The sequence below is a fragment of the Citrus clementina genome, unplaced genomic scaffold, assembly GCF_000493195.1.
Source record: "Citrus clementina cultivar Clemenules unplaced genomic scaffold, Citrus_clementina_v1.0 scaffold_7, whole genome shotgun sequence".
NCBI lineage: Eukaryota > Viridiplantae > Streptophyta > Magnoliopsida > Sapindales > Rutaceae > Citrus > Citrus x clementina.
Genome location: NW_006262075.1, coordinates 3,032,734 through 3,052,514, shown reverse-complemented (window position 1 = coordinate 3,052,514; position 19,781 = coordinate 3,032,734). Strand labels below are relative to the sequence as shown.

The window sequence follows — 19,781 nt, the reverse complement described above, 5'->3', positions numbered from 1 at the left end:
TCAGCTAACCATGTCGTCCATTTTGATCAATGTCAGAACTGTCGTGCCAGCACTAATGATTTTTAAAAAAAATTTCCAATTATTGGCAAGATAACGTATTCCTCTCTGATCGAAGTAACAAATGAATTAAAAATCTAATTCTTGAACATATCCAAGGACTTTGCTCAGGCATGTTAACTTACAAGGAAGGAAAAAGAAAACATAAAAGGGAAACAGTTTCTCTGGTTGTTCAAATGTAAAATTCATCAGTTAACAATTGAGGTGAAAATTGGATGTCAAGAAAATATGATGTACAAATTTTTGGCTGAATACTGAAAGGTATATTAGTCCTCAAAATGGAGTTCATGGTGACGTACTGACATTTTTATTTCCTTTTTTCTTGCACTTACCAGTAACTCAATCTCCCCTCCATTTTTACTTTATACAATATATGCGTGCAATAAAGCCCTCAGAAGGTAAAAGCTTATTTGAATATATTCATGCTCATACTTTGAAGACAGGTCCACATGATTAATCAGAGTACAATTTTTCCATTTCTAGCTCAAGTAAGTGGTGATTATGTATGCTGCCAACAATGTTATTGCTGCGTTTCTACCATCCTGGCCAGACTTCTTAATTCTGATGTGCGCAACCATTCAAGAAGTAGGTTACTCTAGGTCTAGGACACCAACAATTATATGCAGATTAAAGTTTGTAAATCAGAAGATGGTGATGTTACAGCTCAGAGAAAATCTAGAAAAAGAAAGTTGGTCCTGCAGTTGCAACTAGCAAAGAGTCATGCAACTTTTATCACTAATTATTCCAGACAAACCAGTGTAACAAATGATGTTTATGGCACATAGAAATTGACAAATTGATTTTACATTCCGGTCCTATTTTACTTCTTTCACCGCGAAGACTTTGATTCACGGAGCTTCCTTTCATCGGACAGCATTTTTGCGAATCTGCATACATCGAACAGAAATTATGATTGAGTAATGAATTAACTCATCGCCGCACTAAATGGAGAATATTTTCATAAATTTCATTTGCAGTTTAGGAAGGAAAAAAAATTGATGAGATGAGACTGCTCTTATTATGTCTACACTCGGTTGAATATTCAGAATTATGTAAAGAATATTTAAAAAGATAGCATTCATATAAAATAATGATGAAGTTACCGTTTGAGTGCTTCTTCGTTGGTGCCAGCACTTCCATTTTCAATAGGTTCATACAAACCCGTGTCCAAATTTATGCGGGAAACTGGTTTTTTCAACAAGGCCTCGCCAGCTCTAACAAGGTTTTCTGAATTCTCCGGTGTAGTTAGATCAATCGAAGACAGGTCTCCTTGTAGCGTGTCATCCTGCTTTATTCATTTCATTAACTTGCCAGAAAAACATACTGATATAATATATAATTATATACTATTATATATAATAAACAGGCATGCTGGTGGAACCGGATCGGAAAGATTATCTATTCTATTTCTTCAGCTGACTGATAATTCTTAAAACTTATTAATCTAGATTGTTCAGAAAGAATGAGAAACGACCAAATGGAAATGACTTAAATGTTATTCCAAAACTTAAGCTGAGCCATTCTACTTTAGTTCTAATGTCAGTGCCAGTTTTGTCTCACTAAAATTTTTATCTTCTTCATAAATTAATTAGAGGTTGTGACTTATGATTATGTTTAGGGGTGGGCAAATCGTATTTCGATTCGGGTTGTTTGGGTTTCGGTTTGGATTTCAAACTGTTTGGTTTGGGAAACTCAACCCAATCAGGTTGAAACTATAAACCCGAACCAAATTTAATTCAGTTTGGTTTGGTTCGGGTTATAAATTCGGGTTCATTTATATTAAAAATCTTAATTTTATTTACACCCAAAAAAGAATAATTAACTAAATATCAAACAAAATTTTCATAATTTTATTCACAAATTAACTAATTAACATAAATTATTATATATTTAACAATTAACAAAAAAATTAACAACAATTAACAAAAGAAAATTAAGAAATTAACTAACAATTAAAACAATAAATTACTAAAAGATTAATTAATGGGAGATTAGAAAAAGAAGAAGCATTTGGTGGTGAAGGAAGAAAAGAAGAAGAAGAAGATGTTTGGCAGCAGCGAAGGAAAGAAGAAGAAGAAAAAGAAAGGAAGGAGACTTGAAGAAGAAGAAGAAGTTGTTCGGCAGCGGCAGAAGGAAACAAGACGAAGAAAAAGAGAAGATAAAGTAAAAAAAAAAAACAGAAAAAGAAAATAAGAAGATAATCTTTGGAAGTGGCGGAAGAAAAAGAGGAGAAGGAGAAGAAAGAGGAAAAATAAGAAGGAGAAGAAAAAGGTAAAAGAAGAAGAAGTGGAGGAGTGTGGCGGTTGAGAATTGTATGTTTAGGAATTGGGAGTTGTGATGTGTTAGAGTTAGGAATATGTTTTTAAGTTTTTTTTTTTTTAGTTAATCTGATCAGTTGACTATTCGGTTCGGGTAGAACTGGAATCGAAATACAACCCGATCGGGTTTGAAGGAATTTTCAACCCAAACAGGTTGTAAACTTCAACCAAAACCGAACCAAACTTGAAATAAATTTTGGGTTCGGTTCGGCTCGAAACAACCTAATTCGAACGCCCACTTTTTACAGATGCTATGCCGCCACTCGCACTCGAACTGAGATGCACTAGCACTGCTTCCTAAGAGCAGCATGTCAACCGATTTCACCATAGCGGCTTGCTTGAAATCATAATAACCTATTATTAGTCAATCGTCGAGATTGAAAAGTTTATTTCAATGGATTTTTATTCATCAATTTGAAATTTGAATACTTACTAAAAGCAAAAAAAAAAATTGAAAGGGAGATTTAAAGATTCGACCTCTTCTTTTGTTGTTTTATTTAATTATTTAAGGTTTCAATTTTATTTAACTTAACTTTCATAGTTTCTTATTTGATAAACTAGAACCTTGTAACAATCGTAACTAAATAGTTCTAACTTCACTCTAGCGAACAACTCAAAAAGGGTTTTTTTCTTTTTTCATTTTTTAGAACTTTTGTGTTTGTGTTTGTGTTGTCATAATTGCTAGGTTTTTTTCCACTATTAATTTGTCCTAGGATTGATCAAATCAATTAGGTATTGGGTTGGACGTAAGTGATCTACGAAGAAGAAGAAGCCTAAAACAAAATGAGAAGCAGCTAACCAAGTTCTCGAAGAGAGATAATTAATTGCATTGATCTCGGTAGCTACACCACTCACATAATTTAAAGAACCTAAAGGAGCATGAGTCATATATTCCACAAAACGTCGTTCTTGCCAAGGTTGTATGTCCTTTTTCAACCTACTCAAGTCTAAACCGTTGGGACCCCTTAGAGGTTCTAACCATGGAGCACGCAGATCCACAAAACACATAGTTTCTCCCACAACCCTAATTATGGTATGAGGGGGTGTTTATCTGTTTAATTTTTTATTTTTCTTCTTTGGTTCTTATTTGTTTACTTTTTCTTTTTCTTTTTTTAGACTTACAACTTAAATAGTTAAATATAGACTTTGAAACCTGTCCGATACTCACTAAACTCTAATTAGAATAAGACAGTAATCTTGTCTTAAAGGAAGCCATGCATAACGGAGGAAAAACAAACTTAAAGAGGCAAAAAAACAAAAAAATGTAAGCCTTAGGGGCCAAAACATGAATTTCATATAGAGAAGGAGTATATTTCATAGAAGGCCCTTATCTTTGCTGAAATTTATTCTGACCTAGATAATTATAGTTCCGCCTTGGATAGATGTAAAATTTCATGGATTTAACTTATTTTAAAAACTTATTTTGGTAAGTTGAGAGTTACGCAGGTTTATTTAAAAATTATTCTCAACGGATTCGAGATTAGTTATCTCCTCAAAGATAGATTCAACCCATCACTAAGAAAAGGACAAGAGGGAGAATAATGGAAAAGAGCTTACATCAATCCTGAGATAATTATCCTCCGACTGAAGGGCGTGAAAAACCACAGAGATGTGATAATCAACCATATCTCCAATTGCTTGACCATAACAATCTAGTAACGGTGTATCCCCATTGTCATACAACCAATTTATCACTCCCCATCTGGAAGCCATTTTTGCGTTGTATTTGTGTTCACTCCTTTTTGAGCCAGTCCCTAGGGAGATCACAAGGAAACGAGTATAGTCCAAGGGATTGATTTGGCAGAAATCTGGATTCTTCAGTATATGCTTGGTCACCTCGCAAATGGCTACCAAAGTCTTCATCATATCACACACAGTTCACGCGCACAGATTGTTAATTAGTCCAATATGCTCTCAATTACTTAACTGATAGAGATTTTTCTGTTAAAACAAAAAGAAAAGTCACCGGATTGTTTGCAGCCACACCGCCATCAATGAGATTGAACTCTTTCAAAGTTCCATGGTCATCTGGGTTCTCAAAATAGTAGGCAGGAAAGTAAGTTGGCGCTGCGGAGGTACCAATGGCTATGTCTGCTAATTGAGCATCCAAGTCAGGACTTGCTGCTACCTGAATGTACATGACAAATTCATGAATTAATTGATTCCCGAATTACTATGTCTGGAGCTAAATTATATCCATGCTGGCAAAATAACCTGAAATGAGGAGAAGATAGTAGGTTGAAGTTTCTTGATGTCGAAAGTTGGAATGACAACGTTTGTCAAGGTTTGATGTAACTTTGTGTCCTTTAAGTTCTCCTTTATCACCTTGTGAAGGTACTTCCCGTCATATTTGCTTCCCATTAGAGCTCTCACTCGATTTACAACCGAATTAGCTAGCATACCCCTGTGTATATTTTATAATTAGGGGGGAAAAAAATCAAAATTATGCATGCATAAATGGATGCCAACTTTTGATTGACTAATTAATTTTCAAGCATATATTGTCACCTTAATTGTGGGAAAATTTGGGGACCGTGCCTAATGTAGAATGGCACTATATCCTTGGCAGCGGACATGGGACGATTTTGCTCTTTTGGTGCTGTTAGCATAGCTGTTATAAGACCACCTGTACTTGTTCCTGCGATCACATCAAAGTAATCGGCAAGTCTTGCATCCTGACCGTCAAGTTCCTATATATAGTTGTAGTACTACTGTTAGAACCATGCATTGTGCATATCTTGGTGTGACCATTAACGAAAATAATTTCTTTGGAATTAATGAATTAATGTTACCTGAAGTTGAGATTCAAGGTAAGCAAGAATGACACCTGGAATGATTCCTCGAATTCCTCCACCATCAATACTAAGAATTGTAATTAGATTTGCATGTGTTGGAGGTCGATTAGTAGGAAATGTTCTGTTCTCCATTTGGATGAAATATTGGTGCAAGAAGATATACAAAGTATTAATATATACCAAAAAACTAGCTTAGAAAATTAACAAAATACAATAAGATGTTATCTATAGAATGTTGTCGCTTATTATATATATATATATAGACACACATGTAGAGAGAGAGAGAGAGAGAGAGAGCTTTGCACGTTGGATCAAAGTCTTGTTTGTTTTAAATTAGTAAAGAATTTCTAAGGTGTGGGACCAAATTGCATATTGCAAATTCTTCAAAACGTACATTTCTTGTTCACCCACACTATCTCGTCGACTGAGCCAGTTGTTAATTCGGAAAGTCAGAAACAAAACGTAAGAACTTCAAACTTATCAAAATTGATCAAGCTTTAGTCGAAATTAAGCGACATATATGTATATGATGTTTCTTGTAGAACAAAACTTGATCATTCGAAGTTTTTCGTAAGAAGTCCCTATTTTTCATCGTCAGTGCTTGATGATATGGTAAAAGTATATACTTCAATATGGGAATTATAAAGAAAAAGTTACCGGTGCAAGCTTAGGATGAAAAATGTTATTAGATTCTCAATCCAATATTGAGGTCATATGTGAATAATTATATGTGCAACAGTGCAAGATGTCATATCAGGTTAAACCTAATTAAAAATAATCTATTAATATTTTCAGTAATTTAAGTTTTAATGTATGTGTGAGTCTTTAATGTTTAAAGACCTAAAGCTATGTTTGGCACGCATGATTGGATTGGACTAACTATTATAATTGGACTAAATTAGAATAGATTAGATTAAGTTGGATTATATATAGTGCCAACTTATGTTTGGTATTGTATCGGATGGATTATACTAAATTAAATTTACATGAAATTAAATAGTATTTACATTAATATTTGAATTTAAATATCAACTATTTATAGATATTTAACAAGAAATATTATAATTAATTCAAAATAAAACTAATAAGAAATACACACACACACACACAAATAAAGAAGTATATATTATTTAAATTATAGGCTATTTCAAATGAGATATATCATTTCATTAAATAAAATAAATAAATTAATTAATAACTTTTAAGTAAATCATGAATAAAAAATAAATTACTTAATTAAAAATAATAAATAAATAAGTAAATAATTTTTAAGTTATAAATAAAATGGTGTAATAAATTATGGAAGATATTATAAATGGACAAATATTTTTCTTGACATTATCTAGTCCCAACTAAACCCACATGAAAGTTAGGATTAGCAATCCCATTAATTTAGGGTTAAATTTTGAATTTAGTCCATTAATCCAATCCAAGTGAGCATGCCAAACATGGTATTAATATTTTGTCTCAATAATTAATCCAATCCTACACTTAATCCTCGCTCCCAAACATAGCCTAAGGGTAATTTCTATATTCATGAAAGACTAAAAATAGAAATAAAAAAAGATAACAAGAAAGTTATCTATATAAATGATTATGAATCCCAAATCACATGTTTTTATTCTATTATTTTATGACATCTTATCATCAGATAGAGTGCAAAGAAAAATTAAAGAATTTTATAGGAAAACATGTTGATTTAGAAAGCAAGCCACACACTGCTCTAGTGATTAATTGATCGTTATAGATTCAAGTATGCTTTTGTATATTCGATTATTGATTTTTGATGATAAAACATAAATATTTCTGAAATTTAAATGATGGTTTTCATCCAAGATTATTTTTAACAGAAAAAAAAACTATTACATGCTGCTATATATTTATATGTAGTTATAGATGAATTCTAATGATTCTCTATTTCGAGTATCATCATGAAAAGTGCAATGATTCGATTCTTTTTAATGTGTGTTTCTATTTTTTTAGTATGCACACGCATTAAAGGAAAACAGGGTGCCAGATATATAATTCAATTATATGATCTGCATAACTATATATGTATATACGTGTGCTGGAGTGGACATATTAGCTCAATGAACATGAATGATGACGTGATCAGTTGTATTTATTAAAGCATATATGTATCTCTGAGCAAGTTTAACAAGCAAAAGTGTTGGGAGCAAATCAGATAATGAGTAGATAATGAGATCATAGAAACCTGTAAAGTTCGATAATGCGTCACATCTCTTGTGTTGCATTTCCCCGTCACCGAACCACAACATGCGTGTGCATGAGGAATAATTAATATCCAACATTGGTTTAGCATCACTGTAATTAATTAGTTCATTGTTAAGTGAGAATCAAACCTAACAGAGCCTATTACATCAACTTAGGTGGCACTTTCCTCTTCTTAATTTGCCTTAACTTTTCAAATGATATTGTTTACCTATATATAAACTTTATTTACGTACCTTACTTGTAAATGGTCAGCTCTGACCTATCTTTCCTCTTTAAATGTTTAAGAAAGTTATTAAAATTCGGAAATTTTATTTCCTGATAGAATTGTGTAAACTCAAAGGTCTCATCAATATAGAATGCATCCACAAACGGGAGGAGATTACAAACAAAACTTTTGCTCAGAAGGAAATTGATCGCACATGATGTAATCTTCTCTCTGTCTGATACTGGATTAGCTAGGGAGGAGATTGGGAAGTGATGAACACGAAATGGTGACATAATAATATACATGTATAAAATAAAACGGAAAGAATTCATAACTAAATTAAAAATATCTATATTCCCCTTCCTTGTCATTCGCCCTTGACTCACCAAATGGATTAAATCCTATTGAGAAACCACTCATTTATAATACCTTAATTAAATTTTAGTTTTTATATCAATCTTCAATTGTGCCACTAGGAATTATATATCAGCTAACCATGTCTTCCATTTTGACAATGTCAGAATTGTCATGCCAGCACTAATGATTTTTTTATTTTTAATTTTTCCAATTATTGGCAATATAACGTATTCCTCTCCGATCAAAGTGACAAATGAATTAAAAATATAATTCTGAACATATCCAAGGACTTTGCTCAGGCATGTTAATTTACAAGAAAGGAAAAAGAAAAACATAAAAAGGTAGTTGTTCAAATGTAAAATTCATCAGTTAACGATTGAGGTGAAAATTGGATGTTAAGAAAATAAGACATAAAAATTTTTGGTTGAATACTGAAAGGTAGATTAGTCCTCAAAATGGAGTTAATGGTGACGTACTGACACTTACCTTCGTCATTAATTTTGACAATTTTATTTCCTTTTTTCTTACACTTAGCAGTGAGCCAGTAACTCAATCTCCCCTCTCCATTTTTACTTTATTCCGTATATACGTACAATAAAGCCCTCAGAAGGTAAAAGCTCTCCCAATTTACCGGCCTCGTTTCAAAATGAAGCCCAGCCCGTGAAGACTTATTGAGGCCCATTAAGATTTGGTCCAAAGTTGGAAAAATTGCAGCATAATAATAATAATCAAATTAATAAATAAATAAAAATTAGAGGTTGTTGAATGTTGATGCAGAGAGACAGCGTAGTTGATACAAACAGGAGGATCGCAAATGGTAGCGTGGGGTTCACGTTGCCGGACTTGTAAAATAACATCATTGATTTCATTCAATTCTTTGTTTTTTTATTTATTTAAATGTTTTCGAAACTTGAACTTGAAGAAAACGTCGCAACGTTTAAAATCCATGAACTGTGAATGCGACTCCGAAATGGATGGATTACTCGCAATAATAACGTTGCCCTCCCCACTCACTCATCATTATCTATCATCATTCACATTTGCTTTTGCTTTTTCTTTTGCTTTGCACCTCTGAATGTATGTATGTGCATGCTTTTTTATCATTTAATTTTTCTTAGACGTCTCGAAATTAATCATAAAAATTATGGTAGCTGATGATTCTCTAGTTGTTTCAACCCACGAACATTTAATGGGTCAGATCTTACAAGAATCTCAGAGAGTAATTTAATTAAGACTTCAGAAAATATATCATTCTGTACACGGAGCTAGAAAATAAAATTAAAAAATAGATGGTGATTAATTATTAATCAGCAAGAATCAAATTAGTCATTTTTATTTATATATTTATTCTTGGTTTAAAGCTAATGGCTTTACCGCATTTATTTAGTACTTTGTATACAAACAATTTTTTATAAAATTCTATTGTATTTCCCAACGACCAATTTTGACCGTGTCAATTAATGATCGATGAGTTCTAAAACATTTTTTAAGAAAAAAAAGGTTGGAATCTTCTCGAGTTGTGCATCCTTTTTAATGCCACACGATTTAATTAATTAACTTTTTATTGAGAAGAATTAATTTAATTTAAGCTCGCCGTGTCAATTGTCAAATAAGCAAGGCGACAAAATCAAGGGTAATCGGTGGCCTTGTTCAGACCTTTCATTATTGGATTATGGGCAATAGAATTTTCGTGAAAATTTAAGTTGGCACTCCCAATTCAACCGAAGGGAAAGGAAAAATGCGTGGAAAGGCTTACTAATTTTATTAAGGACGTCCTTTTTAATGACGAAGACGAACCAACCAAGCAAAAGAAGAAAAAATCATCCGCCCCATTAATGCCACAGGTATGATGCTATTTTATTTTATTAAACACGTAATTGACAAGTTTTCATCATTGATTTAGGATGCTCTTGAAATTGAAATTGAAATTGAGTAATTGGAGCTTAAAAATTATAATATTAAAATATTTAATAAGCACTATCTTAATCCCAAATATAATCTACCTGTATTTTAGTTTAATGTTCAAAAAATCAATGTAAAGGCAGTTTCGCATTTCTTTTCAAACTGAAGATCTTCATTACGAATTGAATTACACCCTTATATAGATGATGTTTTGTATATTTTTAGTATTAGCATATTATTATAATTTGATCATTTTTATATTTTAATTTATTAATTACAAATCACCGACCCAAACTTAAAGAGAAACTCATATGATAATTAAGATAATTCTAGTCTACAAAATTTCAATGGAAAATAAAATTTTCTCACTACATATATAACGTCTAAAGATTCAAGTTGTTCACATTTAAAACACAAGAAAAAGTGAATGGAACATTATCCCAAAATGTGAATGATAGAATTTGATCCCATCTAAGATATTAAAAATCTTACATTAGTTTCACATTAGTTTAATTAAGTACTCTAATAGTCGTTGCATTGTAATAAATAACTTATCCCTATTTTCAGATGACTGTACATAAGCAGAGAGAGATTTTTAATTATATCAGCAAATTTCAAGGACGAGAAATTATTCTATATTTGAAAAACAGAAAGAAAGAAAGAAAAACAAAAGTCAAAGTCGTGTTGGGGGGTAGCGGTCCGAGAGAAGAAGACACAGGAGAAGTAACAACATTTAAGATTAAGAATTAATCTTAGTAGAATCCGAGATTTTAGCAAAACAAAACTAATCCCCCGGATTCAGGGCCTCTGTTTTTATTTATGTAAAAGGCTAAAACAAGTGATTCTGATTTCTGTTCTGAGTCACCAAACTTCTTAAATAAATCGATAATTAGAAAAACTACAGACCCATTATCAGAAATACATATATTTATAATTTGCAAGAGAAGAACGAGGACGCTCTCTCTTCTGATCTTCTCTTGCAGTCTACTAGTCTTGGGTTTTTTATTCAATATATAAGGGCGTTGTTTTCCACGAGGCCAATTAGCTACAGAACAGAGCTGAGACACATTATGCCATAATCTTTTTGGCTGCTTCTCCTTCTTCTTCAATTGCTTCGTGGAGCTGAGTATGAGAGAACAAGAGGGCTTTATTTTATTTTTCTAATTTTTTGTTTTGCTGGGTGGGTCTGTGAGTTCCTCTCAGTTTCTGGAAATAGCCATGGCAGAGTACATTTATTTATCCAACAAGGTACGTTTTTGTTCTTGTGCAAGATGGTAACTTTTCAAAGTTTTATTATCTGTTCATGTCGTCTTTGGATTTTTTTTTCAAAGTGATTTTTCCCCTAGTTTCTGAACAAATTATTGTTGATTAGTATTTGTGAATGATTGGTTTGGTCGGCATGGCATTTGTGTTTCTCTTCTCTGCTTGCTCCGATCTGGGATTTCTCCACGAAGTTTATTTATTTATTTATTTTCTAATTTAGATATCGATATTGGATTTTGTGGGTTGTTTGTGTCTCTGCCTCTCCAAGGAAATGATACCCGCATGTTTTTTTTTTTTTTTTTTCAGTTTATGGTTTCTTTTATTTTACCCTCATTTGTGCAACTGTGCTGTTCACAAGTTCCATTTTTTTTTTCCCTTTTGGTACGTCTTTTCTGTTAATGTCGTAATATTATTATTTTGTCACATGAAAATCTCTCATTCTGTTCCCTTGTTCTCTTTAATTGAAATAGCTTAGATGAAATTATAGTGTAAATCTCTGTAATTTTTTATTTTTATTTTTTATGTTTTGCCCATGAAGCTGCTTCGCATGAATATGTTAATAATATTTCACATATTTGGTTATTTTGTGTCTTACAGGATACCCTAATTATAAAGCCCTCAAAGAAATCCCCTTTATTGTTAAGGTTGATAGCTTTGCTATTTGCAGTGGTCTGTGGCGTTTTTTTCTGTTCAATCCGTTTAAAGCAAATGAGCATTGGCAGTAGAATTAGGTTTCAACCCTTCCAAGTCCTTGGAAGATCTTATAGTGAGTACGGAATCAAACAGATAGAAATTTCTGGCGAAAACGACACCAAACAGCTAGAAGTTCCCCCTGTGTATCACCTAACCCAGATAGAAGTTCCTGGCGAAAATGACACCAAGCAGTTTGAGTTTCCTCCTGTGCATTACCCAAAACCCCAAACTTTTAACAGGTAACTAAGAATTTTTTATTTTCATAAATTTGGGTTCATAAGCCTGATTTCATCATGTTTTGCTTTGCTTTATTAACAGAACTGAATGTGCACACAATCCTGTACAATACTTTGCCATAATCTCAATGCAAAGATCAGGAAGTGGATGGTTTGAGACCTTGTTAAATAGTCATATGAATGTGAGTTCAAATGGGGAGATTTTCTCTGTTATGGATCGTAGGCAAAATGTTTCTTCAATTATAAAGACTCTAGATACAGTTTACAACTTGGATTGGTTTACTAGTGCTTCCAAGAATGAGTGCTCTGCAGCAGTTGGCTTTAAGTGGATGCTCAATCAGGTATAACGTTCTCGTCAAATTTGTGTTTTCTCTTGTTGGTTGCTATTAAAATACCTATTGGTTACCCATTATCATTATTGAATGTGAAATTATGGCAACTGCTGCCCACCTTACCCTTGACCTGTCAGCATATGTGAATTTATTTATCATGGTTGACCCAAACAAATTGATTTGTTGTTACAGTTCTGAATCACTGGGATCATGTATTCATGTTTGCTCCCTTCATTGGATGACCACAGATTGGAAAATTTACCCAATAATTGAAGCTATTTTATTCATAATTCAACTAACATATCTTCATCTATTTTATTTCTGTCAAGATGAGCTTATTATTATTAGGGATTTGGGATACTTGTCTTGTTATCTGTGTTCGCCTCATGATTTTGTTTTGTTATGTTAGAAGAAAATTTTATAACCTCCTCATAGAAGAATAAGTGCGGTAATTGAAGAGTTGTCAATTAGAAAGTAAAAAGTTGTAGGATGAAGTTTGCAAAACCACGTGTAATAAGAACACGTCAATTTGGGTCGTGTGGACTATTAGGTAGGAATACAATATAGAATATCTCGTAACTGTAAAATATATTCATCATGTACAGAGCTTTAGATGTTGGGCATATTTTATTTCTGTATTGGATGGATGACTAAGGATTGATACCAATTTTGGGCCACTGAAGTGATAGAGAGGAAACAATCATTTGTATTAAAAAAGTGCTTCATAGGCAGACTGATGTTATGTCATCCTTCATAAATTGATAACTTAGTTGTTTGGTACACAAGGTCGGTGTTTTAGTCTATTTCACCTTGAAATGGTTGTGCATTCAGCATTAAGAAAAATTCTGTGCACATATTGTTTTCTTGCATTTGTCAGAACATCAGCAGCTTTTGTGTAAATATATGTTAGCGATTGCCATTTGTTATTTGATTTACAGGTTACTACTCGGAAACATTATAGTTTTGGTTATGCTCTGTGTACAGGGCTTGATGCAGTATCATAAAGAAATAGTTGAATACTTCAATCGTAGGGGTGTTTCTGTTATATTTCTCTTTCGACGAAATCTGCTCCGTCGGTTGGTTTCTGTACTTGCAAATTCCTATGATCGCTATGCTAAACTGTTGAATGGAACTCACAAGTCCCATGTGCATTCACACCAAGAGGTTACCCTCTCTCTTTCTCTGTCGCTTTGCGCGCACACACAACACACATTTACATTGCACGATCTTGAACGCTGTGGTAGTAACTTCCAGGCTGAAGCCCTCTCAAGGTATAAGCCTGCCATCAATTCCACATTGTTGATAGCTGAGCTGAAGGAAATGGAGTTGACTGCTGCCAAGGCCTTCGAATATTTCAATAGTACCCGCCACATTGTTCTGTACTATGAGGATCTCGTTAAAAACCGCAAGGTAACGATTATGAAATTCTTGAAGTTTACATGCACTTTAATGGTAGCCAATTTGGGCTGATAATTTTCATACAAGTCTGTCTTAAAATACTCTACTGTGAAGATGGATTGTGAGTAGATGCTGATCTTGCAATTTTTCTCAACTGATTAGTTTCCATCCATACCTCTGTATGGTGGTCATGACCCTCATCATTCATTGCAGAAACTGAAAGAAGTTCTTGAGTTTCTGAGGCTGCCCCAGATGAAATTAAAAAGCCGTCAGGTTAAAATACACAGAGGTACATTATCAGAACACATACAGAACTGGAATGATGTTAAGAAGACTCTCAATGGAACAGAATATGGAAGTTTACTCCTTGCTGACTATAGAAGATGACAGACACTTTGATAACCACCCAAGTAACCAGTGAAACTACCAACTTCAACTGATTTTATTTCTAGTCAGGATACTCACCCCCATTCAAAATTTTTGCTGCATTAGTGCTTCCACGCATGTATCTCTCTTTCTTATCTCAATATCTCGTTGAGCCCGACATTTATCCTTCATGTTCATGATAATGATGGAGAGAGTTACAATGTAAATTTTAGCGCAAATCTAATTGCAAATGCTGTTCCATTTAACTTCCATTTCATCGTTTGTCTTTTATAGGCAATTTTGTAATATGGTGTAAATGAAAGAGAATGAAGTCATTTAATAACACTCTATGACTTTAACAATTTTACTTTTTTTTTTCGTTTATTACTCTTTTTAACTGAAAATTAGCTCCAGCCTCAGCATGAATGGATAAAAATGGTATCTTCGTTATTTGGCTAGTTTTTAAATCAATAATCATTCTTCATCGCCTATTCACCTTGCACTGAAGAACGAGGATCTTTCAATCGGCATTCGGAGCGGAGACGGGAGAACCGACGGCTGCACTCCCCGTATTACTGAGTACACCCCACGGGAGGTTGTACCTAACTACAAAAAGGGTATATCAATAAATATAATGGAGTCGTGAGAGAAATGCACGCTCCTCCAATAACCTCTTAGGTAGCGTTTACTTTTTGGATTAGAGTGAGAATCTTGAGGAGTGGAAATCCTAAGATTGGGAGTGTGGAGTGGGAGTAGGTTGTTTACTTACACTGGAATGGAAGCATGGAATGGAGATCAAAATCAAATTTATGTGTTTACTTTGTCTTAGATTGGGAGTAAATAGTTTCAAATTACAATTTATCCTTATTTAAAGAATTATAGTTTTTAATTACTAAGCTAATAAAAAATATATTTAATGAATAAACATTTATTTTATTATATTTTTAAAATTATAATAATTATTAATATTCTTAATTATGAACATCACAATTTTTTATTAATTTTAATATAAAATGAAACGTTATTTTATTTTATTTAATATAATTATATTAAATTTAAATATATTAAATTTATTATTATATAAAATAATAATATATTATTATTTAGTACAAAATTAATATTTTCTTAGAATAAACTATTTATTGTTATTAATTATTAATATTAAATAAATATAGTACTATTTTTAAAAAAAATAAATATAATAATATTATATTTATTAATTCTCTATTAATATAATAATATTATTTTTAAATAATTTTTTAACTTAGAATCAATGCAAATTATTATTTAGTTAAATATAATAATATTATTCAAATAAATATAATTTTATTAATTTTATTTTATTAATTATAAAACATTAAATTGAATTAAATTTAAAAAAAGGTAGAAAATGGAGAGGTGAGAGTGGATTCCCACGCCTACCTCCCCCAATGGGAGTCCCACTCCCACTCCTCACTCAAAAAATGAGTGAAACCCACGGAATGAGATTCCCAATTTCTCCCCAATTTAGTAAAATAAACACTAAAATAAAAGAAATTTATACTCCTCACTCCCATTTCAAAAAATAAACACAGCATTAATGTGTTTCACTTCGGTTGAAGCATCAATCAGAATAACTGTACATCAGCCCCTCAAACGTTGACTTCCCAGTCTTAGGCCCAATTATATTGGGCGCAGTAAGTTGCGGCCTAAAAGGGAATAACTCTCTGTATGTAGCCACAAGCCACTATTACATGTTCCCATGCATGTGTGTAAAGAGCACTAGTCCAAAAGCTAGATTGATAACCTATTCTATATTTCATGTCAAATAGCTTTAGGCACATGTTGAAGAAAATTGACAACGGGTTTTGGCCCAAAGGAATAGAAAATCATGTTCAACTATATATATATATATATATATGAATATTCCAATTCAGACTTCTAGATTTGTTAAAATCCAGAAAAGTTATTAAACCATATAATTTAATAGTGTAATGACCGTAAAAGTTATTAATTTTCTAAATTAAGACTACTTTTTTCCTTCATTCTCTATATCTATATGTATTTCGTTGTTTAATTTGCTCTGTGCTTTACAATTTAGATTTGAGTTGCTGATTTCTTACATTTAAAATAAAATAAAAGGTAAAATCTCGTTTAGTCCTTATATTTTGAGGTTAGTACCCGTTCAGTCCTTATATTTTTAAAAATACCTCAAAACATCCCCGACATTAAATTATTACCACATTTATCTTACTTTTTGTTGCTTTTGGCTTAATTTTTACAATATTACCCTCTTACAATATTTTTTTGGACATTAGTAAAAAGAAAAAAATTAATTATAAATTTAATCTAAAAAAATAAAATAGAAACAAAATTAATATATGTTACTTTTTTGTAACACACTGTTGAGGAATTAATATATTAATTTTTTATTACTAATGTCCAAAAAAAATAGGTAATTTAATTATTTTTACAATAAAAAATTTTTTGGACACATGTAAACTTTCACAAAAATTAATATATATTCTTTTTATTTTTAGGATTAAATTGCTAATTTAATTTTTTTTCTTTTTATTAATTTTATAAAAAGAAACATTATTGTAAGAGGGTAATATTGTAAAAATAAGCTAAAATAAATAAAAAAGTAACATCAGGGATGTCAATAATTTAAGGGTATAGATGTTTTGAGACATTTTAAAAAATATAGAGACTAAATGTACACTAATCTTAAAATATATGAATGAAACAAACTTTTATCCTAAAATAAATCTTCATTTAATTTATCGCTCTAACAATGACGATGAGAGGGCCATTGTACGCACTATTCCCAATTGATGTAATACAATTGTAATTATTAAAATATATTTCTTTAATTTCTGGATGTTGTATTTGTAGATCGAGATGTTTGCATATTTGTGAATGCATGCAATGTTATTTTCGACTGAGAAAGGCCTACGTATACAAGACTTGACATTATCAGAATTGAATCTGAGCATAATTATTATCATATTACCTTTTTTTTTTGTTTGGGGGGGGGGGGGGGGGTGTCAAGCACCATCCTTAATTAATTATGTACTCTAGAACTACGCATTATGCATGCATGAGCTCGTTTTCCAAAGAGACCATGCTACATTGCTAAATCTTGTCACGTAATTGATCTTTACTGCTTTAATTTAGCTCACTTAGCTTGAAAGTTGAGAACAATAATTTACATCAATGCACTCCTTAAAAATATTTTTGAAAAAATCTCTGCCTGCAATGTCGTGATGATGCAATTAATTGAGTGCATTGCCAATCGTAGGTATCTTGTGATATATATATATGTTCTTCCTCGAGTTATTTCGCAATTAATCGTAAATGCAAACCAATATCCACTCTTTAGCTACATCATAACGAATTTATTATCTACGGAAACAACATAGATTATGATCAAGATTCTCTCCTAATCTGATCTTCATATAAATAAATTCTGTTAATATAATTAGTGATTAATAAATTAAAAAAAAAGTAATTAAATTCTAATCATTCACTAATACTAAAATACAGATGGCAGAAGATCTATAAAAGACCAGAAGTGCTCAGATCAAGAGAGGATCCTGATCTCAAAGATTAAGGACAGCTTGGATTCAAAAGTTATGTTTTAGGTTCTTTTATCTTCAAACAAAAAAGTCACTATCAGCCAATTACGCAAAGCCTTGGACCATATTTATTTTTCATTTTTTAAAAGCTCCCTAAATCGTATTTAATTAGTTTTATTAGTTGCCACTTGGGCTTGTAGCCCAATGGTAAACCATTGCCCTTAAAGTCAAGTATGGCTATGAGGGCAATGGTTCGAGTCCCCAAGGACTCAATCTCTCTCAACTAAATATAATTGTGTGGATACTACTTATAACGTTTTTCTCCCTTACAAAATACGAGTGGAGTAGAGACATCCCTCATCTGTGAGGGATATTTGATTGGATATGTACTTGATAGAATAAATATGTAATAATGTAAGTCCTAAATATATATCTGCTTATAAATATCAGTGCAATGACTTGCTGTCATAACAGTAATAATTGTAAATATTTATGTGTAATACAATAACCTTATGCTTAATCAGTTAAAAAAAAAAATTATTTTATTAGTTTACAAATTACAGCCATTAAAGTAAAGGAACGTGCACTAGCACCACAACCTAACAAAACTAAAGAGAAAATCAGAACGCTCTTTGTGGTCTTTATTAATTAGTAATCAGTTAATAATTAATTAGAACCAGAATTAGTGGGCACAGACTGTACCTGACACAGGCACTTTCCCCAACTCGGGGGTTAACTGTAGACAGAAGCCTTTTTGCGAAAATATATTTCTTAATTAATTGGAGGAATTGCGGCATGACACTTCGATTTCGAGCTCATAATTTTCTTGTTTGCTTGTCCGATCCAAACGGAGTTCAATTTACGAAGCCATTTAGAAAGGAGTAAGAGTGGCATGGAGGTGCCCCATCATGGGAGTTGGTGACTTTGAAAGTGTTTTGAGGGCACCATCAAAACTTTTATAATTTTATTTTTTAAATACTTATTTATTTATTTATATAATAAAATAAATTTTCTTCTAAAAAATTCTTCAAATATAAATAAATATATATTATTTAAATTAAATTCTTCTCTCACTAAGTTAATTTTTTTCTCGATAATATAGTTATAATACTTCTCTCTCTTTAATAACGACGATATAAGAAAAAAAAAACTCTTTCTACCCTTAAGATTTGATATAATAATCCATTTTATATTTACTATTTAAATAAATATCTCTATATTATTACTCTCGTTCATAATTATCCAAAAGTTAAGATTTGTTTTCTTAATAACAATTCTATATTTTATAATTTTCACCTTAAAAATAAGATTTATTTTATAAAAATTTCATATGTTATGATCTTCACATATGGTTTAATAAATGGTTTTACCAGTTAATTCTTTATCCTCTTATTTTTTCTAAGGAACAAAAATTAAATAATTTCGCTTTCAAAGAAGAATATTTTATTAAAATTATTAACATTATAATTGACCTTTACTATTCCTTCAGTAATGCTATAAGCCCATACTTACTTACTACTGATACTAAGTTTGTATACTATACTTACTACTGATACTAAGGTTGTATACCCATTGACACGGCAGGTTATAATTAAACGTTAATTCTCAAGCCGTCTTCTTCATCTGTCAATTTTTTTCCCCTCTTTTTCTTTGCCTTCTCTGCAACAACTCAAGAGCAACTAAGATTCGTCCCTTTTGTTTAATCACTCCATGTACTTTCATAACCATTCTTGAAAAAGCAGTTTGTGCATAGGTAATAATCTCTTTTTTTGTAAAAGAATTGATGAGGAAAAAGGATTCCTTTCTCTATTATTTTGATTAATTTTTTCTCAATATTTTCCGCTAATTTTCTTGAAAGACAAAGGAAAATAGGAACTCTTTTTAATAATGGTTATCAAAGTACATGGAGAGATTAAACTCTTTGGAAAGCTACGCACTTTCTCTCGGAGAAATTATTAACATCTTTTTAATGAAAAAGTTTTTTTTCCCTTTGAGTGAAAGTATAAGGAAAATATTAAGTGAACTAAACCCTAAAAATGGCGACAAAAATTATTGTTTTTGGTGTGT

General features: G+C 31.7%; 2 protein-coding genes across 2 annotated transcripts; one reads left to right on the top strand and one right to left on the bottom strand.

The window, feature by feature from the left end:
- Positions 1 to 886: 886 nt before the first annotated feature.
- LOC18036602 (patatin-like protein 3) lies at positions 887 to 7,981 on the bottom strand. The gene is made up of 8 exons (XM_024180835.1): positions 7,956 to 7,981; positions 5,168 to 5,276; positions 4,884 to 5,065; positions 4,590 to 4,779; positions 4,342 to 4,503; positions 3,933 to 4,232; positions 1,161 to 1,342; positions 887 to 944 (listed from the first exon to the last, which is right to left on the bottom strand). Exons 1-8 carry the CDS (start codon positions 7,979 to 7,981, stop codon positions 887 to 889), a joined length of 1,209 nt encoding a protein of 402 aa, XP_024036603.1.
- Positions 7,982 to 10,526: 2,545 nt separating this feature from the next.
- On the top strand, positions 10,527 to 14,450 carry LOC18036594 (nodulation protein H). Its single transcript, XM_006425795.2, has 6 exons — positions 10,527 to 11,117; positions 11,730 to 12,064; positions 12,144 to 12,402; positions 13,378 to 13,557; positions 13,648 to 13,803; positions 14,005 to 14,450. The coding sequence occupies exons 1-6, from the start codon at positions 11,088 to 11,090 to the stop codon at positions 14,176 to 14,178; spliced, it is 1,134 nt and encodes a 377-aa protein (XP_006425858.1). The 5' UTR covers positions 10,527 to 11,087; the 3' UTR covers positions 14,179 to 14,450.
- Positions 14,451 to 19,781: the final 5,331 nt, after the last annotated feature.